This window comes from Urocitellus parryii, chromosome 10 (genome assembly GCF_045843805.1).
Source record: "Urocitellus parryii isolate mUroPar1 chromosome 10, mUroPar1.hap1, whole genome shotgun sequence".
In the NCBI taxonomy this organism is placed as follows: Eukaryota; Metazoa; Chordata; class Mammalia; order Rodentia; family Sciuridae; genus Urocitellus; species Urocitellus parryii.
The window spans coordinates 55644565-55668251 of NC_135540.1; the positions used below are offsets into that span (position 1 = coordinate 55644565).

Consider the following 23687-nt stretch of genomic DNA (forward strand, 5'->3'; position numbering starts at 1 on the left):
GGAAAGTTTATTGCATGGAGTTAATTCCTTAAAAGAAGAAAAAGTCAACAAATAAATGACTTACATCTCAAAGCCCTAGAAAAAGAAGAACAAATCAACACAAAGAGAAGATAGGAAATAATTAAAATCAGAGCTGAAATCAATGAAATTGAAACAAAAGAAACAATTGAAAAAACTGACAGAACAAAAAGTTGGTTCTTTGAAAAAATAAATAAAATTGATAGCCTCTTAGCCATGCTAATGAAGAGAAGGAGAGAGGAAATTCAAATTACTAACATATGTGATGAAAAAGGAAATATCATGATAGACACTACAGAAATACAGAAGATAATTAGAAATTATTTTGAAAACTTGTACTCCAATAAAGTAGAAAATATCGAAGGCATCAACAAATTTCTAGAGTAAAACAATTTGAATCAGGATGATATACATAATTTAAACAGATCAATTTCAAGTGATGAAATAGAAGATACCATCAGAAGTCTACCAACCAAGAAAAGCCCAGTACTAGATGGATACACAGCCGAGTCCTACAAGACTGTTAAAGAAGAACTAATAACAATACTCTTCAATTTATTTCAGGAAATAGAAAAAGAGGCAGCACTTCCAAACTCATTCTATGAGGCCAATATCACCCTGATTCCAAAACCAGGCAAAGACACATCAAAAAACCCGAAAACTTCAGACCAGTATCTCTAATGAACATAAATGCAAAAATTCTCAATAAAATTCTGGCAAATTGAATATAAAAACATATCAAAAAGATTGTGCACCACGATCAAGTGGGATTCATCCTAGGGATGCAAGGTTGGTTCAACACATGGAAATCAATAAATGTAATTCATCACATTAATAGACTTAAAGATAAGAATCATATAATCATCTCAACAGACATAGAAAAAAGCATCTGACAAAATGTAGCACCCCTTCATGTTCAAAACACTAGAAAAATTAGGGATAATAGGAACATATATCAACAACATAAAGGCTATCTATGCTAATTCCCAGGCCAATTTCATTCTAAATGGAGAAAAATTGAAGGTAAAAACTGGAACAAGATAAGGATGCCCTCTTTCATCACTTCTATGTAACATAGTTCTTGAAACACTGACCAGAGCAATTAGACAGATGAAAGAAATTAAAGGGATACACAGAGGCAAAAAAAAAAAAAAAAAAACACACCTCAATTTGGCACTATTTGCTGATGATATGATTCTATACCTAGAAGACCCTAAAAGTTCTACCAGAAAATTTCTAGAACTAGTAAATAAATTCAGCAAAGTAGTAGCAGGATATAAAATCAACACCCCTAAATCAAAGGCATTTCTGTCTATCAGTGACAAATCCTCAGAAAGGGATAAAAGGAAAACTATCCCATTTACAATAGCCAAAAAAAAAAAAAAATACTGGGGAATCAACTTAAAATAGGTGATGGATCTATATAATGAAAATTACAGAGCCATAAAGAAAGAAATCAAAGAAGTCCTTAGAAGGGAAAGAAGATCTATTCCTTGCTCTTGGATAGGCAAAATTAATATTATCAAAATGACCATACTTCCAAAAGCACTATATAGATTTAATGCAATTTTGATCAAAATCCCAATGACATTCCTCATAGAAATAGAAAAATCAGTCATGAAATTCATCTGAAAAAATAGGAGACCCAGAATAGCTAAAGCAATCCCCAGCAAGAAGAATGAATCAGGTAGCATCACTATAACAGACCTTAAACTATACTACAGAGGAATCGTAACAAAAAAGCATGGTATTGGCACCAAAACAGACTGGTAGACCAATGGTACAGAATAGAGGACACAAAAACTAACCCACATAATTATAATGATGTTATATTAGATAAAGGCACCAAAAAACATTCATTGGAGAAAAGAGCCTCTTCAACAAATGGTGCTGGGAAAACTGGAAATCCATACGCAACAAAATGAAATTAAACTCCTACCTCTCACCATGCACAAAACTCAACTCAAAATGGATCAAAGACCTAGGAATACAACCAGAGACCCTGTGTCTAACAGAAGAAAAAGTAGGCCCTAATCTCCATCATGTGGGATTAGGCCCCAACTTCCTTAATAAGATTCCTTTGATGCAAGAATTAAAATCAAGGATTAATCAATGGGATGGACTCCAACTAAAAAGTTTCTTCTCAGCAAAAGAAACAATCTCTGAGGTGAAAAGAGAGCCTACATCCTGGGAGCAAATTTTTACCACTCACACATCAGATAGAGCACTAATCTCTAGGGTATATAAAGAACTCAAAAAGCTAAACACCAAAAAAACAAATAACCCAATCAATAAATGGGTGAAGGACATGAACAGACACTTCTCAGAAGGTGATATACAACCAATCAATATACAAATATATGAAAAACTGTTCATCATCACTAGCAATTAGAGAAATGCAAATCAAAACTACTATAAGATTTCATTTCACTCCAGTCAGAATGGTAGCTATTAAAGACAAACAGCAATAAATGTTGGCAAGAATGTGGGCACAAAGGCACACTCACACATTGCTGGGGGGACTGCAAATTGGTCTAGCCAATATGGAAAGCGGTATAAAGATTCCTTGGGAAACTGGGAATAGAATCACCATTTGACCCAGCTATCCCTCTCCTTGGTCTATACCCAAAGGAATTAAAAACAGCATACTACAGGGACACAGCTACATCAATGTTTACAGCAGCACAATTCACACTAGCTAAACTGTGGAACCAATCTAGATGCCCTTCAGTAGATGAATGGATTTTAAAAATGTGGCATATATACACAATGGAATATTGCTCTCAGTAAGAGAGAATAAAATCATGGTATTTGCAGGTAAATGGATGGAGTTGGAGAAGATAATGCTAAATGAAGTTAGCTAATCCCTCCTAAAACAAATGCTGAATGTTTTCTCTGATATAAGGAGGCTGATTCATAGTGGGGTAGGGAGGCGGATCATGGGAGGAATAGACAAACTTTAGATAGGGCAGAGGGGTGGGAGGGTAAAGGAGAGGGCATGGGGTTAGAAATGATGGTGGAATGTGATAGACATTATTGTCCAAAGTACATGTATGAAGACACAAAATGGTATGAATATACTTTACAGAGATATGAAAAATTGTGCTCTATATGTGTAATAAGAACTGTAATGCATTCTACTGTCATTTAAAATAAAAAATTAATTTAAAAAATGGTTTATCATAACATCATTTTAAGCAGTCCATGCTTCTCCGTGTTATCTGAAGGATTTAAAATGTTCTGACAGAAAAATGAGAAATTATACCCCAATTGATTCAAATGTATGAATTGCCAAGATCATTGTAATGTCATGTGTAGCTAATAAAAAAAATATTCTGACATACACATACACATCTTGCCACGTGTACATTTGTGTATGTGAACATAAATAAAATGTTGATATACCTTTAACTGTGAGAATTATAAAAAAAATAATAAAATGGGCTTGGAATGTAGCTTTATCTTTCTCCCCTCTCCCCGACCCCCTCCTCATTGTACTGGGGACTGAACCCAGGGGCACTGTGCCACTGAACTACATCCCTACCCACTTTCTAAAATTTTATTTTGAGACAGGGTCTCATTAAGTTGCCCAGCCTGGCCTCAAATTTGTGATCCTCCTGCCTCAGCCTCCTGAGTAGCTGTGTTATAGGCAGGGCCACCATGCCTGGCTGCAGAGATTTTTAAAGCATGATGGTTCTACTATCAATGCTTTTCAAAATTCACTGAGCATCTCTTATATAAGGTTCACTTTAGACACTTAGTCTAGCAAACCAAGGTCCATCTCTACATTTTATACTGGAGACTGAAACAGGTTCTGTATCTTGCCTAGGCAAGGACCTTTTTAAATACAAGCACCCTGTCTTTGACTGGGAGGCCATGTTCTTTTCTCTACACCTCACCAGCCTCCTGCTTTTCACCGAAGGATGCTTACTAACTAGTGTAGGTTGGGATGCTAGAAGGAACTAGATTAGAATTTAGTGCTAGGTTACTGCAAGTCTTTTTTTCCCTAGCACAATCTAAAGAATTAGAAAACCATTACAAAGAACTAACATTCTGATTAGCAAGTAAGGTGACTAATAGAGGAAAATAAGTGTAAAAAAAAATCACCATCAAATTAGTGACCAAGGCTAATTACCAATTTTGTCAATCTGAATGACGGATAAAAAATGTCTTGTAGAAAACAAAATATTGTATTAAATAATTTCCTTTTCCTTTGTTTTTCAAACACAAGAGAAAACATTTTTTTTTTATTTCCTGGTTGTTATTTGCCATATTTCATGGCTTAGAAATGATAACCCTCTCTTAACGATTGTTTGAAAATGATTTTCTGGGCATCAAAAGTATTTCTTCAGAAAAAGTGAATCTATAATGTGGAAGAAAATGTTCTCTCAAGACAGTTTAAGGACATGGAGTGCTTTTAAAAAATTATTATGTCATTATAAGCTCTCTCTTTTAGAAAAGCACTTTTAGAAGTTCAAGATTCCTTCTGTGAGTCCAAGCTATAGAATTATTATAGAACCGCCAACCTTGTCTTCACTGTCTAAATGACCAGCCATCTCAGTGAAGGAGACTCATGTTTGCACCTTCTTTTCCTAAAGACAACATAACAGCTATTCCATTGTTAAATAATAAGTAGGATGAACAGAAGTTCCATATACAGAGTTTTATGTCTAGATTGATGAAGCAGAAAAAACAAACTCAAACTACATTTTGCTGAGACCTTCATAAAAGTGTGAAAACATTTGATTTCTCTAGGTTTTAGAGAAAACACATTGCAAATGCCACAAGGATGTATAACAAAACATAAAACTGCAAATATTAACTGTCTCGTTCCTTGAAATATAATTTAAACTTGGTGACTAGGACAAGAAAATGTCACATTCCTTTCTCTTGCTAAGGAAATTGCATATTTCCTTGCAAAAATAAAGAATATGCCGTCTTCAAAAGAGTCCGTGTGACAGCTTTAAAGTTGTTTTGTTTCAGGTTAAAGGTTTCTATAAATTTTCATGATTGTTGGAAAAAGAAAAAGAAACAAAGAAGACAAAGCAAAACATTAACCTTAGGCACACAAGTTTTGGGTTTCACCAATGTTAAAAAACATTTCGAGTTATATAATTTTTCAAATTGATCCTAAAAAGGACAAACTTACAAATTGTGTTTGCTTCCCTCCATGACCTGCAATGCTCCACCCAGAAAGTTAATCTTCTGTCCTTACCAGAATTTGTAAAGCAAAGGGACATGCATTTTACGAAGTAGAAAATGGAGCTGTGGCATGGTTAGCTAGCGGTGAATGAGTGCTGCATGCTTGGTTTATGGCCTAAGGGTGTCATAAGCCTTGGTCAAGAACATTAATTTCACTTGAGAGGTGAGTAATTCCGAAAGAGAGTCTTTACTAAACACAGATTCATCAAATTTCCAGAATTTCACTAAAATAAAATGAAGGGAAATTTTACTAGTAATAGCAAACACTAATGTAAGGGCTTCATGTCTATTCTTTACATTGACCTTATTGGGAAGGAACTGCTACTGTCTCTCTCTTCCAGAAGAGAAACTGAGGCCAGAAACTTTAAGGACTTGGTCAAATTTACATCACCTCTAAGTAGCACAATCATGCTTTTAGCCACTTTGCAGGTTCTGATAGAGAAGCCAAGATGGAGAAAAGATGGAAAGGATTATGAGGCATCTTAGTCTCTCTGCAAAGGCTGGCCTCCTTATACTTCCAGAGTTTGGTCCAGGGCACATGGATTTAAAATATTCTGGGAATACAAGCAGATGAGTCACAGGATTTCTAAAGCCCAGTCTCAGATCTCTGAGGGGGACAGGAAAGTCCCTAACTCTGCATCCTGCCTTCTGGTAGACCAGCCCAGCCATGGGCTTTGTCAGCTCTCACAGTGGCTTTCCTGGTCTCTGTAGAGGTTCCAGATTGCAGAGCCAGTCAGGACTGTTGGGGAGCACAGAATATCAGACTTATCCACGGGATAACGCTAGATGCTCTGTCCACCAGTAAATATGTGGAAGGAATAAATACACTGAGGCATGGAAATATGGGTATGTGGAGTTGTGAAGTTCTGGTTTTACTTTATTATTCTCCCTCACTATTAACAGTACCACAAAAGTGTTAATATGAGAACGGCACGTGTATTTAACCCTAATTCTGTTCAACAATTAAAAAGCTTGCTTCTGGATTCAGAAGGTTTTATAGGTTCCCTCTGTAAAAATAACTTTTGTTAACCCAGAAACAGTACCTAGTTTAACCATGACTAGAATAAACTAGAGTGCATTTTGTTCTTCAAGAAAAATGTTAAATTTGGCATTTCCCTAAGCCATTTATATTTATAAAAAAGATATAGCTGTATCATACATATAACTGATCAAACTGGCATTCAAAATACTTACAATGGGAATTTTTCAGTTTCTGACTAGTGCATTTTTTAAAATGACACAGATTTGATCATTTGTACCATACTTTCCCATACTTCAGAAGTATATGTAGTCCTTTTATAAGCACAAAAACTTATTGTTAACTCGTTCACTAGAATAATTTTGTGATTTGAATGCTCTCCAAATTATAAAAGAAATTATATATTCAAAGGAACTCACCTTTTGTCCATTCATTCCTGGGATTCCAGGTGCGCCAATGGAACCCTAAGAAGACTCATGATTAAATTAAGTTTCATAATCACACAATATTTCAATTCTAAATTTATATTGTGTTAGTTATGTCAGTCATAACTTTACCTTGGTAAAACATCACAGAACTTATGTGCAAAAAATTATAAGATTATGTTTTTTTCAGATTGTATTTACTGTCTGAAAATATATAACATAGGTAGTAGTCTTCAAACTTTCTCAAAAACTCAAGTTAAAATTTAAACTTGTTTCCAAATATCCACTTAACCCTAATATGATTTTAAAGAATTTCATGTCATAAATTGAGATTCATATCTATCAGAAAGTTATATGGCTTTAAATTTTGTTGTTAAGAAATAAATAGCCTTTGTTCCATCTGGAAAAAGCCTTACACTAGCAGTAATTCTTGAATTTCAAGAGTGTAAATAACATAAAAATATATTAAAATAACAACTGTTTGTTCTACACCTAAATAAAGGACCCATGTTGTAAACTCAAGATTTTTGTATTTGGAGTATTTTCCCCCTGGACTCAGGTAGTATGTTTATGCCACCCAAATTTTAATGTCTTCAGAGTGGACTCATAAAATATCATAAATGTTATACACTGATCAGGAAAAAAAATAACTTCTGCACAAAACATTTTAAGATGTGTGTGCGTGCATATGCACACATACATACTTGGGTGAGTATGGATGGTTGGGCATAGATGGGGTGCACTGAGAGTAGGAAAGCTAATTTGACTCAAGAAAATCTAAGTCATTTAAGTGGACACAGAAGCATTAGCAAACAGTGATGTCATTTCCCTCCCTTACACCTCCCTTTTAGGCTCTGGAGAAATCATTTTAAAATACAATGTGCTTATTCTTTGTCTAGAACTAGAAAACAGATTTTCTTCTTTGTAGATGTATATTAAATTTCTTTAATAATAATGGGAATTTTTTTAATAGTAATGACCCACCAAAACCTGTTCTAAAAATCAGTCTACTCTTTCCCTCCCCAAAAAAGTAATTATATGCAAAACAAATTAAGATGGTAAATTCCTTGGTTCATTCAATGACTATATGGGGTGGGTCATTAAAGTACTTCCCGAAGGCTGAAGCAGTAATTTTATCCTGGTCGAATGTGGATTAGGGTAGCTTTACAATTTCACACCATGCTTAATAGAGACATTATTGAGAGAGACAAAGTGTTCCTATACTCAAGTTGTCTCACCACTCATTGGCTTTTACTTGGTTTGTAGGATTATGTTTCAACAGATGCCACATGCGCAGTGCTTGAGGGATAAAAAGTCTCTATCTTTGATGGATTCCAAAGATAAAGAATAATCACTTTTCCACCTGTTATAATAAAATTGTTTTCTTTAGTTTTCTGCAGGTTAACTATCCCCTTTTCCCCCCTGCAGGAGGGGAGGTTAGTGGGGAATGGGGGACTTCCTTCTATTTTGTTTGCAAAGAGCCTTCTTCCTGCTAGTGACATATTTACCTCTGTGGTACTGGTGTAATTTTAGAAACTCTAGATTCTCCCCCAGGAGAATATAATGGTCAATTTGGATGACTGTGGATGACACTGAAATGACAATCAGGAAGTCACTTTTTCAGTTACCCTGGCAAAGGAGGATACTTAATGGACCCCTGAAATGCAGCAACAAACACATTTTTCGTCCTGGGCAGTTCTGTGGCTCTTTGGCTATTACATATTTGAGCAAGACCATGCATTCAATTTGCAATGTCATTCGATCTTTTGCATTTTAAGTTTTGTCACTTTGTTTAAACAGTATTTGAATTAAAAATTCAATAACCGACACTTTCAGCAGACAGCTTAATAACGGTCTGCTATGGATTTTCAGAATTTTCTACAATGGAGTTGATTAGAAATCTAATGCTACTCTGTATGAATTATTTTTAGAAAACAGAATGTACAAACCAGACTGCTTCAGCATGGCTTACAGTAGCTAATTCTGTCCATCTCTCTTGCAGGCCATTAGGCAATGGGAATATAATTACTTCCACAGCATTGTTGTATACTCTACCTTTTGTCCTGGAGGCCCCAGAGGACCCTGAAAAAGAAATATAATTTAATCAACATAACACTATAGCCATTCAAGCTTAGATGACTAATTAAATCTGTCCTATTCTGTAGGTTCTCTTTGCTCTACTGAAATATAGTGATGCTCAAGGAAAATTTTCAGTTGGAAGTACAGATGGATATTTTTTCCCATTTTATTCTTTTATGAAGAACATTCAGCATATGCAATAGGGCTCTGATTGTTTCTCCAGGGAAAGAAAAAAAAAAGAACATTTGCTGTTCCAGTGCCTCTGTTTCTTCAAATACTTGCAGATCTATCATATCAATCTCATTTAGAGGGCTGCAGGTATTGTTGCTAGAAGCTGTTACAATGCAATGCAGTTCCCCAAATAACAGACATTATGTGAATTCTGCATCTGCAAAACTTCAGTAAGCAGATTGCAAAGGAAATAATTAAATAGCTTACAAAGAAACATACTTTGTTCTATTCTTTCTCAGAGGAAATGTGGTCAATTGACCTGCACAAAAACTTGTTTACAAACTAGGGGAGGCCAAGGTCAACTGTGGCACTCAGTTTGTACCTGAAAAGGGAACAAAGGATGCTGCCAACTGTTGCTTAGTCTATAATGGGAGTTGGGGGATACAATGTTTAGTGAGATGAATGAGAACATTTACACAGAAAATGTAAATGTGACAGTTTTGAGATTTAGCAGTTTTGGGATTCTGTTGGCTTTATTTAGAGCAAGGCATGGCTTTGGGAGAGTGGAAAGGAACACAAGGAGATATAGCTACATTTCTGACTTTTTGTGTCTATTTTAAAATTAAAATATTAAATACTTCTAGTCCTTTCAAAAATATATTTACTTTTTTGTATGGTTTAGTGAAGTTCTAGACATTATCATTTCATGTAAAAGCTCTTTTGCTCAATACACTTTAATTAATGGCAATCTTATTTTCAATGTGTGACATTTCCATTAATTAGGATCTTATATTCATACTCAGTTACATTAAATAAAATACTAGGGTGGTCATTAGAGGAAGAACTAGTCATGCATCATTATTTAAAATTAAAAATACACAATGTTCAGGAACATTGGTGAAACTGTTCCTCATGGATCTTTTGTAATCCTACAAGTAAGACTAATAATTTCCTCCTATAATCAGCTTTAGGTTATTGAAAGTTCTACCATTTTTATATATTCCTATTGATATCCTCAACCAACCCACCAAAATTTTAATGAGCTTGCTATCTACATATCTGTGGTCACTCTCCCTACCCATTCTAATTCTTCTATTTAAAATTCTCTGTTTCAGGTTTGCAGAGAAAATAAGAGACTTCAGGTGTAAATTCCCTCGACATTATGTCTCTCATCAACCCCAATCCACATGGACCCTTCTCCGGTATCAGAAAAAGAAGATTCCCGCCTCCCATGCAAGGCCAATTCATTTGGTAGGCTCTGGAATCCATCCTTGGCCTCTGTCCTCAGGGATCTGTTTCCATCAATTACCCCTACATCCGTATCAGAGCCTCCCCTTCTCCACCAGTTCCTTCTCCTTAGCACATAAACATGTTTAATCATTTCCTCACTTGGGTAAATTGTTTGGGAAGTAAATGTTAATGCTGAGTAAAAGGCAGAGTTTAGAGGTTGTGGTGATAGGAGATCTGAGAATGAAGACAAGCCGTGGGTCTTATCATTGTCTAGGATTCCATTTTCTCAAGTGTCTCTAGAGCATTTCACGTCTTAAAATGTTGATGTTAGAAAGGAAATCATATAACAAGGAGCACATTAATGCAATGTTTAGACTGAGAATGTGTAGGTTCAATTCACAAAAGGTTTCTTTCCCATTGTAAACCTAACTTTGCCACTTGAAAAAATATTATTCCCTAAAACTGGATATTTCATTACATGGATATATAACCCTGGAACGGACTATTTAAAATGAAAATAAGAGCAAATTGTACATCAAATATTTTAACTAGAGGCCAACATATCTGGTATTTTCTATTTTGGTTTATGCTTATGGTCACATCAAATCAGAGATTTAGAAAAACTGATCATAGCTCTGAAATCCATAAAATTATATTAGTTCTATATTTTAATGCAATATTTATGGATAATTGTAAAGAAAGCATAATTGTTCCATTCACTTTCAGGAAACTAGTGTTATTTTTGGTAAACTAGGAAAATAAAAGCAGTTTTTAATATTTAACATTAATTTTGAATTGTGAATACATGTCTTATAGTCACAATTCTGCTGCCAAGAATACATTCTCAGCTATCAAAACTGTGTATACAGTTTTGAACTCACTAGTAGAAAAAATGCTATCAAGCCAAGGAGAATATAATCCATTTCCAAGAGGAAACTGGGAATAGAGTTGGATGTAAGGCAAAGATATACATTTGTAAGTATACACACAAACATACACACCCCAGTTATTTTAATGAACAAGATTTTACATGCATTTTTAATATCCTTGGATGAATACTACTACTATGGACCTCTAATGTTGTGATAATTAAATTTAAACTTACAAAATAAGATTTCCCTGCTTAACATTTATTTTGAAATTAGAGTATGTTGCCAGTTGGTTAAGATGTCTACGTTTGATTAGTCTTGTGGCTTCTGGTACAAATAAAGCAATGGACAAATACCATAGAGTCATTCATTAATTGACCTAATCTTTCTGAACTTATTTATACTTTCAGCCTGCACAATAGCTGAATGAAGTAAGTCATCAATTCATTATTTACTAGTGAAACTAATGCTTCTTATTATTCTGAAGATTAAAATTTTAGTGGTTTAAGATTTCTAAAATAAGTCCATTATTATTATCCCCATAATTCAACAAGTTTGGATTAAGCAGTTTTCCAAAGTAGGACTATAATCTTCTTGGTCCATTTTTATTAATCAATGAAGTGCTCCTTTCTTAGACATTTTCTTGACAGGAAAATTTGAAATTTGCATATACTTTGCACACAACCAAATAAGGTGGAAATACTCAAAATAAAATTTTTATTTTTCTAGATAGTTTCTACATTTCAAGTTTAGAAATTATGCAACACATAGAATCTTAACATATTAAGCTATATTTCTTTAACTCCAAAAATTCCCACTATAATTTGAATCTTAAAATATACTCATCTCACTATAGTTTCTGGTTGATATAAAATGTTTAAACTTTGCATTGAAGAATTATGCACAGTGGACATAATTCTACTCAAAAGATGAAAATCAAATGAGACGCTGAAAAATTCTAAGTATGAATTACCAACGCCATGTAGATCTTTACACCCGAGTTTCCATAATCTTCCGTAAAAGACCACAGAGAAACGGGCCAAACAAAGTTCAGATAGAAACTTGTAAACTAGTAAGGAATTATACAGCGCACTTGATTTTCCTTCCTGTTTCCCCTTCCCTTGCTAGATTCCATTTCTGAAGATTATGTACAATTTTCAGCACATGGTGAGCAAGTAAGTTAAAGAAATATGATAGTCCCCATGTTGGTGATCATCTTTCCCAATATCAGTTAACTCTGGCCTGAGAGCGATTCTTTACTCCTGCTCTGAGCCCCTTGGATACATAAGACTCTCTCTCTGGTCCCGTCCTCTTCTCCAGCTGCACTGCTGTGCCCTTGTTGGAGCCCTCATCTCTCTTTCACCTAGCTAATGTGACAGCCATCTAATGGCCACTCTGCTTTTAGCCTCCTTCAGTCTTTCTGCACACTGCTGTCTGAGTGAGCTTTCTAGAATGCTAATGGTTCCATACTTCTACTTAAACATCCTTTGATGGCTTTTGGTAATAGTTGTACATCATCCCAGGAGCCATGCTTCCAACACCTCTGGCTGCCTGTTGCAATAAGGGGCTTCTCTCTGATCCTCTCTCCTGCAACCATCTATAAATCAGAGCCCAGTGTCCCTGCCTGTGGGGTTCAGTTCCCTTCTTTTGTTCTCCAAAGCATCCCTATGTTAGGGCCTTTTCATAGAATTTGACAACATTATTGTAATTGTTTGGTTACTTCTTTCTTTTACCCCAAACATCTTTTATTATGCATAGTAAGTGGCATATATTAATTGCTCAGTGAATCCTATTGTGCTCATTCATTTATTCATTCACTTCACAGTTTGTGAGTACCTACTGACTGCCAGGCAAGGCTCTAGGCATTGGAAAGCCAATGTCGACTAATAAGACAAAACTCATGCCTTCCTGGACTTCATGTTCTAGTGAAGGGAGAAAGACAATAATAGATGAAAACAAATTGAATCAGGTGGTTAAGTGCTAAAGCAAAGACAGGGAAGGGAATGGAAAGTATTTTAAATGGAGGGTTGGTGAAGACCACAGTGACAAAGTGACTCCTGAACAGACAGCTCTGAGAGAGGTGAGGCAGGCCACATGAATGTAGAAGGGGAAGGATGCTCCAGGCAAGGGGACAGCAAATGCAAGGGCTAAGAGCTGGGAACATGAGAAGTGGGTTCAATGAACACCCTGGAGGTTACAAGTAAATTAGATATGGAGAGGGAAGGGAGATTGTATTTGCATGGCCTTGTAGGGGCTTCTGAGCACAACGGGATTTACTTGGAGGGTGATAAAAATGATCGAATAAGGAATAAAGTCAGTCAAGATTTTTTTTCTTATAAAGACAATAGTGTCTCAAGATATGAATGGCAAGGCTTCTTACCCTTTTGTTTACCTGAATTATTCTAATGCTACTGGGTTATTACAATAGCCTCCAGATTTACTTCTAAGTGTAAGAGTGGGTGGAAAAACTCAATTCTGGCTTCTACAATCAAACAGTAAAACAAAGATCATTCTCATTGCATGACATCATAAACACTGAGAGTGTTGTGTATATCAGTCTATGGTCTCTAATGAACCTCTGAGAGTCATTATGCAAACAGTAGCTGGAATTAGCAATCCAAGTTAATCTTCAAAGCAGGCAGTTAATAAATTGATGATTCTACAACCATTATGCATCGGCTGTACTTTCCAGTTCACATATATTTTTTTAAAGTCTTTTGCTTGATAGATCATGGAATGGAAAAAAAAATTAATGATTTTTTCTGACACTAGTGAAGTTAGCATAGATTTGATTGAGGTATTAATTACTTAAACAGGATGCAAAGTTTCTAAATGATGTGCTTTAGGAAGCCTCTTGGGAGATGTTTTAAGGCAAGTTCTGGTTGCCTGCTATTAGGAAATGATGTAGGGGGCGGACACAGTTCCTGTTCTGTCCCTGATGGCTAACAGTAAAATCTGAAGCTCCGAAAGCTGCTGGTCATTGCTGTATATAAGAATATACAATCAGCTTCTGTAATAAAAAACACAGGGAACAAAAAAGAGGTGGTCCATTGGTAATGGGGAGAATTAAAAAAGCCTACACTATTAAGCCATTTAAAATTAATTCCTTTTTGAGTTAAGAATTTTTCCATGATTTAATAACAGTGAGACATAATGAAGAAAATGCTTTTTAAAAGTCTGGTTCCATTGGGAATAATGATAGCCTGTATAATCTAACTTACAGAGCCATAAAACATCAGTACCAGATTTTCTCAAGGATTTTGTGTAACAGATTTTAATTACAACTTTTTGAAGATATTAACCTGGTCAAATGCCTCATAAGATCACAAAATACATAAACTTGGTTTATAAAAACTTAAGAGGAAATTTGAAACAAATAATGGAAACTTGTCTGATTTAAGAAGCAACCATTTAAGATGTACTTACATAAAATTCTATATTCTACTTGGATGTTTGATGTGGGAAGGTTAAGAAACATAAACTCTAGCCACTATTATATGTCTGTCTGGAGTGGAATTCAAGAGATGTTTTACAAGATTGGATTTCATAGCTTAAGTGTGTGGAGATGCCAAACCAGAAACTATTGGGAATGTTTAGAATATAAGAGACTGTGCTGAAATGTTTTCATTGTGAAGGCCAATGATTTAATTGAACAGTCTGTGGAGGAACACAGCATAAACAAGAGTGAAGGAAGTGCTGAGATAGGGTAGCTACACCTCTTGGATCAATTCCTCATGGACCATATCTCCATTTATACTTATCATTTATATTTTCCCAAGTAGCCTATATCCTCCCCGTTAGTCTTCATTTGAAGTTCTTCCTCATTCTTACATGGATCATGGTCATAGCTTGTGAGCCTTCTTCAGTTCACCCAAGGCTAGTAGATTTTACATCTAAAGAATGTAGGTTAGCACTCAACAAAAATTATTGTTGGCAAAACTAAAACAATGCATGAATGAATGTAAAAATTATAAAATCCTGTTTTAGATGTCCACAATTATTTTACCAAACTGTCATCCTTCTACCTGGTATGACACTGGAAAGAGCTCCTGGTTTTGAGGCAATTGTTTCTATTGAAGCATCTGGGACTTTTATTTCAATAAGGTGGCTCCATAATTTCTTTGAAAAAAAATTTGCCCAAAACCTGGAGCTCATTAATAAGATGGTGTTCCATGGCACTACATCTATTCATGAACACTTGATGAAAACATTTCTAATGGACTAATTATTTTTCAAAAGTAGCAAATTTTTTTCTGACTCTGTATCTCACAGGCTCATTCTCCTGGGGGGAAAAATACTAAACAGGGATGATTCATTTATTGGTATTTCTCAAAATCATGAGGCTATGACCTTTTTAAGGGAGGTCTCTTAAAACTCAGGAAATTAAAGAGGTAATACATTTTTCTCACTGCTTGACAAAACCAGAACCCAAGACTAAATATTGAGTATTAAATACCACTAGCCGATGAAAGACAGATCTAGGTATTTGAGAATCTATGTTCTGATCAGGTTCCAAAACAAGAGACTCTATATCACCTTTCACCAGATATCCATGGCTGAAATTAGCTCACTCATTCCTTCTACATATTTAATAAATTGTTTCTTAGTGCTGAACCCCAAATGGAAATGACCCAAAAAGAAAGAAAAATTAACAGGCTCCTCTGCCCTCCACGATTACACACACTTCCCTTGCGTATCATAAAGGAAAGAGATTTATGGTTCATAAAGGTCTATCACCCCATACTACATCAGCAAAAAATATTTCTATTGGGTAAAGTATTAAGTGCTTTTCCTATTTTAAATCAGCAACGTTGAGAAACACTGGTTCCTAGAATTTAAATATTCCATGATTCACAGAAGGTCTTAAATTTAAGACTATAATAAATAGTCATATGTTACTAAGATCTGTTTTCTATCTAGATAGATCAGTGTTGTCTAATAGAAAGTTTTGCAATTATGGAAACAGTCTATACTGCTCAACCCAATAGGGAAGCCACTCACCTCAAGGCTATTGAACACCTGAAATGTGGTTACTTGCAATTTTTAGAAAGTGAAATTTTAATCTTACTTAATATAAATTAGTTGAAATTAAAACTGTTACATACACTAGTAGATACTGTATTGGACAGTGTGGATTTAGACTAAAACACATAAAACTGCAATCAGCTGGATTTCAGCATACTTCTGCCACTATTCACCTTGTGACCCCAGCCAAGTTACTTCTGGTGCTGTGTTTTAGGTGATTTCTAAGATTTCCTCTAAATCTGCTGCTGTGCCCGATTTGAAACTAGCCACCTAGTGTGACTAGAAATTAGTGCAATTACTTTTCCACTGTCCTCATGAAAATCAATCTTTTGGTTACACTATCCATATTCATGAGCCCATGTATATATTCCAAATATATTCCAATCTATAACACTTAAAAAAATGTAAGAAGGTGCAGAAGAAAAGGCAATTTATAGTAATTCTGTTAGATTTATCCTGCTTAGCCCCACCTCTGGGGTGAAATGACACCATTTGGGAGAAAAATAAGAAGTTGATTTATTTATATTAGTATATGATTTATTGATTTGTTATTCATTCAGTTTATCCAACATAGGAAGTACCCACACCTACAATAAGATGTGACAAATGTTATGAGATGCTGGGCATGAGGGAAGATGACAATTTCTAACTACGTTTGGAAAAGGGTGCATGTATATGTGTACATGTGAAGTTTTCTCAAAGGAGGTGACAATAGCAGATCTACTTTTTTAAAGCTCCATTCAGATAAGGGACTCTTGAACTCCCCTTAGACCCAATTAAGAAAGCTCTTGTTTTGGGACCCATGATTTAGAGAGCTCTTCTCTGGTTGTATTTCTCGTGAGGTTAGGAATCTGTGAGTTGGTGGGGGCATGCCCACCTGTATTCCTTACCACCTCAACCTTAAATGATGCTTTAGGTATTAAAGACCCTGGAATTTTCTGCTCCAATGACTTCAAACACAGTGAGTTGCCTCTTTCCTAGGTCCATTATTCTGAAGGTGAACCACACCTTTGGTGTGCACAACAATGAATTGGAAGAGGGGGCAAAGAGGTGGGTATTTTGAGGGGTGTGCATGAAATTTGGTCCTGTGAGCATCCAAGAGTCTGAGTCTTATAGTTGTGAAAGGGGTAGGAGAGAAAGGAAGCAGGCCAGGGACTAGGAGCTTGTCACACAGCTCTTCCCAAGTCCTCACACTCTGGCTTTGAATTTTAAGGAGGGCAAACTTCCCATGTCATTCCATGAATTTTCCATGTCATTATGAAAATGTGTTTGTACAGGTTAGAAGATAGAACATATATCACTTAACAGTTTATTAGCTTGGTTTGTAACTTTGTGATACTTACACATTTTGTGGGAGGACTTCCATTTGTCCTTGCCCTAAAATGTGTATATTTGTCCTAAATTTGCAAATATAATGCAAAGACTTTAGATAATGTTATTATATGCTCACTCAAAAAGTCACATATTTTGCTTCAGTATTTCTACAATAGGTTGGATTCTAAAGTTAAAAGAAATGATAACTGGAGAAGTTGATTACAGTTTTGATGAAACTGATTAAAAAATTTTTATTCCTTTGAAATTTAACATGACTGTTGCACTTAACTGTCTGCAGGACACACACACACACACACACACACAGGACATATATCTGTAGTTTATATTAAAACACAGAAGGATAACAGGACTTTAGAATTGGGAGGGTACTCATGTCGCTTTGTCTCACCACTTTCTTTAGATGAGAAATCGAAGGTCTAGATTTCTTAATTTGTTCAATATAACATAGGTTCTAATACAGAACAGTGTGCAAAGACAGTTGACCACAGAGCAAATTTACAGCCCAGAGATCATTAAGTATAAAGATAGAATGAGGGAAGAATACAGTGTTATTTACTCAGACTTTTGGGCTTTTTTTTTGAACTTCTGCCATTTGATTATGCTTCTAAATGATGGTTGAAAATCCTTCCCCAAAGCTGAGATTTTGTTTCTAGAAGACAGAACCATCCTCAAAAGAAAGCAAATGTTCCCCTCTGTTCCTTCACTATCACGACCTTGGGCACCTCTGGAGATGTCTGTGGCCCACAGAAATGGACACAGAGCTCCCTTGTGCCATGCAACGGGGAGGGACCCTGGGCTGGCACAGGAAGGAGGAGGCATCACTTGCCTACTTTCTCTCGGTTCATTTGGGAAACAAAGCATTGCAGGCTTGGGACAAAAGCACCAAGGAGGCGGGAAGGGCACCGTCAATGTGGCATTTATATGTACTTCATGGACAATCAGATTAAGTGGGGATAATAAAGCATTAGGACGGTTGCTAAGACATCCCAGCAGGCAGGGTGCACAATTGAACACCCCGTTTTGCCAAACCGCATTTCATTGTTAAAATCTAGGCTAATGCCTATGCAAAGATGATTTTCTTCATTTTTGTTATTTGTGCTTTGATGGTTTCAGATTTTGCTTTCTCTGCCAGATCCAAATCAGGAAGAGTCTGCTGTTGTCTCCAATGTCTGACATCTGCTGATTAAGACAGCAGGCAGATCAAAGTTCAACGGAGTAAAATGATGAATTTTATCAAATCTGTGCACAGTGATGTATATAACTGAATATTTAAAGCAAGTGTTGGTTATTTTACTTTTTGTTTTAAATCAAACAGAAATAATTATTTATGCTTATGCTATTAACTAACATTTTTAAAAAGCATGTTGTCACTTGGGCAACAATGTATTAAATGTGTTTACAGGTAAAACTAAAAGAAACTAAAGAATATCTATAAGTTCTTCAGACACAAATCCAAATTTCACTTTAATGAACAATTTTTTTTTTCTGAGTTCTGAATTCACAGATACCATCAAGGTCCAATAAGTAACAATTTGAGTATTTTTATAGTTCAAAAAGAGATGACAGATATGTTTTGTAGAATACATATATTTGTGGAAGGGGAGATGGAAAGAATAAAGAGTTTCAGAAAATGATATAATCTATGAAGCCTTGGATATAGATATTTTGAACTAAAAAAACAATATTCAGCAAACTGGGACTAGTTGGTGTGTGTGAATGTGTATAAATATATACATATATAATATTTATAAAATATATGTATATAATATATATAATACATATAATATAATATAAATATATATATATATATTTATTTATTTTAATGTGGTGCTGAGGATTGAACCCAGTGCCTCATACATGCTAGGCAAGTGCTCTACCACTGAGCCACAACCCTAGCCCTAGAGGGTATATTTTTTAAAATGCCATTTATATTTCATGTTTCTGAGAACTTCTGCATTTGTAAAATAAAGAAACAGTAAGAATATGTAAAGGAAGAATACCTTCAAAATACGATTTTAACCACTATTTACATTCCAGAAGAACTGGAAGATAAAGATCACTCTTGCTAGAACACATTTGAGCACTTTCAACTCTGGTCGGCTGTTGGTTTTATTCTTGTGTCTGGTTTTATAAGATAGTGTGCGTCTGTTCTTATTTAGATGGAGTCAAATTTATTTAAGCTCAAGATTCTGTTTTTTAAAATCTCATCCTGAACTTCTCAGAAAACCCAAAGGTCACATTTACAGAGTAGATGCACAGCAGGATTAAATAAATGTGAAACTGCTTGAGCTGCAGATTTTCTTTTTTATTGTATCATAGATGCCGTTAATCTTCAGATGATTATTTTTGCAATATAAACTATCTATCCTGGATTATGACAACTAATTCCCTACCTGCCACACTCATAAACAGTTTTGTAAGACCCAATTTTAGACTATTTCTAGCTTCCTCATTTCATCATTGGAGATATTTTAAATTTATAAATATCCTCCAGTGCCTCTTAAGACCCTCATGGAAGCAAGTATTCCTCTAGGACACAAAGCAACAAGTGTAGCAGGTTTTACATAATGAGGGCAAGATGAGAGCAGTGGTATTTACCATGCTATCTTGTTTTAACTCATGGGTGAGAAATGTTATGAAAAATTAATGATGTGATATATGGGAGAAGATGGCCAAAACACGACCACCACCATCACCACCAAGAATAAACAGGACAAAAAAAAACTACAAAAAAAACCTGCTCTATCAATTACACTTTGTGATATGCTGTAACTAAGTTGATGGCTATTGAGTCGTTCTCAGCCCTTACATTTCATATCACAGTCTTTCTGCAGGCTGAGTTCTATCACTGGACATTTGTTTTAGCATTAATACTTCTTTTTAATGGATTTTCTGTAGTTCATAAAACATTTCATATAAGTATTTCACTTGCTTCTTACCATAATCTAGTGAGATAAATAGATTAGGAATTATTGCCTACACTTTATAGATCAGTAAAAAAGATCATAGACCATACTATATCTCTAAGTGGTTCCAAGTCTAGAATTACAGGTACGATATACTTTTCACCATATCAGACTGCTAGTTAAAACACATGTGCACACACATATATGTATACACACCCAGACTTCAAAATATTGGAAAGGAAATTTCTGAAGGAATTTTTCTCCTCGTGAAAATTACAATTATATTTCTAGTATTCTCTTCTCTATGAGATGAATTAAAATATACAGGTACTATTCAAGTTAACAAGGAGAATTGTGATTTTTTTTAAAAAATGAGAGATTTTTAAATCAGAAACATTTTATGTTAAACAAATATAAACTATAAAAATTCAATTTGCTGGGAAGTGGAATAAGGGGGTTATACTACTTTACAAAAAGACTTTGAATAGGGTAGCTTTAAATAGTAAAATTTCCCAGCACATTTAAAATATGGTGATTTTTGAAAATCTGATTCATATGAAACTTTACAGGGATACATCTGTTATATAAATCCATGCATGTTCACCTGTAATTTACTCTAGAGAGAACAACTGAGTGATAATAATAATAACATGCTCACATAGTTCTTCATTATATATTTTAAAGTGCTTTCCTCTAATTTATTGCATTTGTCTTTTATAGCAGGCAGAAAGGATATTATCCTTTCTTTACAGATGAGAAATTGAGAGGTTAAGTAACTTGCCCAAAGTCAGGCAGACGGTTCATTCATCTACTGCTCTGAGTGATGGAGTTTTAACGGGGTAGTCAAGGCAGGAAGGTTCCTCCTCCTCCCTTTTTAACCAGCTGTGAAGGCTATTAAAAGAGGTGGATGATCTCACAAACATAATGTTGAATGAAAGAAGCCAGACACAACTGTGTACATACTGTATGATGCAATTAATATATAATTCAAATGCAGGCAAGACTAATCTATGGCGACAGAAGTCAGAATGGTGGTTACCTTTGGGATGGGGACTGGGAGGTAGAGCAGGGCTTATGATGATATTCTAGTAATTGATCTGGTTTGTACGTAGTTTCATGTACTTTTGAAAATATATTGAGATGGACACTACGATGTGTCTACTTTTCCTATTATAGAAACTTTCACTTAAGAAAAAGGATTTTCTATCGTTAAATGCAGTAATTTTTAAATGCACTTTAGAAGATCACTGCAAACACCTTTCCTTGGGATATTTTGACTTCAGTTTCTTAGAGTCATTAAAAAAATAAGAACATGAACTGAATCTGAAAAATTTAAAGAGAAGAAAAAGTTTATAGAAAAAATAACCAGTAGTATCTGCAATGAGAAAGTTTTTATCTGAAATAGGAAATCTGAGTACACTAAGATATTAACACAGTTCATTTAGGGCTGGGTTAAACATTTATATTTAATGATATCTGTCTGAGAATTGAGTGTATTTCAGTGGTAGGGTTCATGTTCAGCATACAGGAACCTGGGTTTAATCCCTAGCACCAAAAATCCAAGAAACAAGGAATTGTAGAAAAATGAGATTATGTTGTTATTCATATAGTAGTATATCCCTGAGAGCATATATAATTCAAGAAAGATAAGAATATTGTTTTTAAGAAATATCCATTTTATTCTAGGATATTGCATATTGTGATGCAGGGCTGGGCATCAGGAAAGCCAGTCAGTGCCAATGATAATTTCTGGGTAGGCTGGAAACAATCCAAACTCTTGAGGTTGTGACGTTAAGAATGGAAGGGAGAAATATGTTTTGACCATTTTACCAGAATAAAAAATCATAGATTCAATTGTTTAAAGCAATTGCAAATTTTATATCATATAGTCTTGCAAGAATCCTTCACACTCTGTGACTCCATAACACAGGTGTTAATGCTACACTTCTATGTAGTTATCACTGGTGACAGATGTGGTTTTTCATTTCTTTTTCTTTCATTTTATTTGCTTTTTTAAAAAATAAAACATAATGGCACCAAAAATAATCTGTATCAAATATCTATCTTGATATTTTAGGTCAAGAATGGAATTTCCAGGCAGCGGGTGCGATTTGATCCTAGGGTGCTTTCATTTCATCAGAGCTCTTGCTCACAAAGGCAGCTGAGTGGGTGTGCTGCTCCCCGGGGAGAGTGCTGTTGAAAGCTCTGAGGGGGAAGCCTTTGACCTTCCACATTCCCATGCTGGCTTCCATTCCCCACACACTGTTGTTCTCCAGTGCATTAGTTTTACGAGGGCCTAGCTAAGGATTTTTTAAAAATCAATTTTATACGCTGATTAACTGTACACTATGAGCCACCCAACATACAGCTTGGACCCTATCAAGCTTATTATGATCACCTGCCAGCTCCTGGTGCGGTTTTTGGGTCTACCCATTCTGCAGCTAGGATGGGTACCCATGGTCCTTTGACATTGAGGTAACTAGAGCATCAACCACATTTCCCCATGTAAAGTGGGCTAGAAGAGCAGCTTGAAAGACAGAGTCAGGGAGAGGTGGCTGAAGGCATTTCACTCTTCAAGGATCAGCATGCTGACCTGACTTTTCTACTGGCAAAGAAGAAACAACTCATGAGGAACTGGGTTCCACATGTCTATACAAGTCCATGTGAGATCATTGCATGACCTGTCTTAAAATGAGAGATTTTAAAAAGTGTCTTAAAATGTTTCTCTCTGTGTAGAGCTTTTCAGCAACAGAAACACTCCTTGAAGTACTGTCAAGGTTTGCTACCCTAATTCACCGTTACACCTGATCCCTTTGAAAACATGTTTCTATTTAAACTAAACAGCATACTCTTGAATTTATCTCCCTTACAACAGAGCTGCTTCAATTGCCTTCTCCCTTGATCTTCTGTAGCATCTTTCTACCACTTTCTCCACCTGCAATCTTCTTTTTCTCCAGCATCATTTCTGTAGATGTGTTGAGACCCTTAGCATGCAGCAGACAGACCATATAGCTTTTAACTTTTATGAATTTTCACTTTCTGCTCATTTAACGGATGTATTTGTCATATAAACTTGGCCATAGATTTTAATAACCTGGATTTCCATTATTTTTATATAGGATAAAATAAATCAAGATACTTGCCATCAAGCCTTGTTCTCCTGGTTTTCCTGGTTCACCCTTCCAAAAAAAGTGATAATTTTAGTAATATGTAAACATTAAAAAACAATTTCAATCATTTTTCTTTCTTTTCCCCAATACTTTCTGGGCACATGAATGTCAAGTACATTTTTCAGATTAAATAGAGGAATCTAAACATAGCACACTTAAAAGAACTGATTTTTTTTTCAAAATAATTTTATGGACATCTTTAAAATTAAAAATTTAGTCTGGATCATCATGACCTCTTATGATGACATAAAATTGATAATATGATTTCTTCTTTTTGA

At 35.2% G+C, this 23687-nt stretch overlaps 1 protein-coding gene across 2 annotated transcripts in view; it reads right to left on the reverse strand.

Annotated features, from left to right (window-relative positions):
• The window catches only part of Col25a1 (collagen type XXV alpha 1 chain), a 442307-nt gene that overhangs the window by 93453 nt on the left and 325167 nt on the right, over nucleotides 1–23687 (reverse strand). For both annotated transcript variants that reach the window (XM_077803433.1, XM_077803434.1), the window contains exons 10-12: nucleotides 23383–23418; nucleotides 8680–8706; nucleotides 6619–6663 (exon numbers count right to left, since the gene is read on the reverse strand). In XM_077803433.1, coding sequence (XP_077659559.1) covers nucleotides 6619–6663; nucleotides 8680–8706; nucleotides 23383–23418 — 108 coding nt within the window. The remainder of the gene's footprint in view (nucleotides 1–6618; nucleotides 6664–8679; nucleotides 8707–23382; nucleotides 23419–23687) is intronic.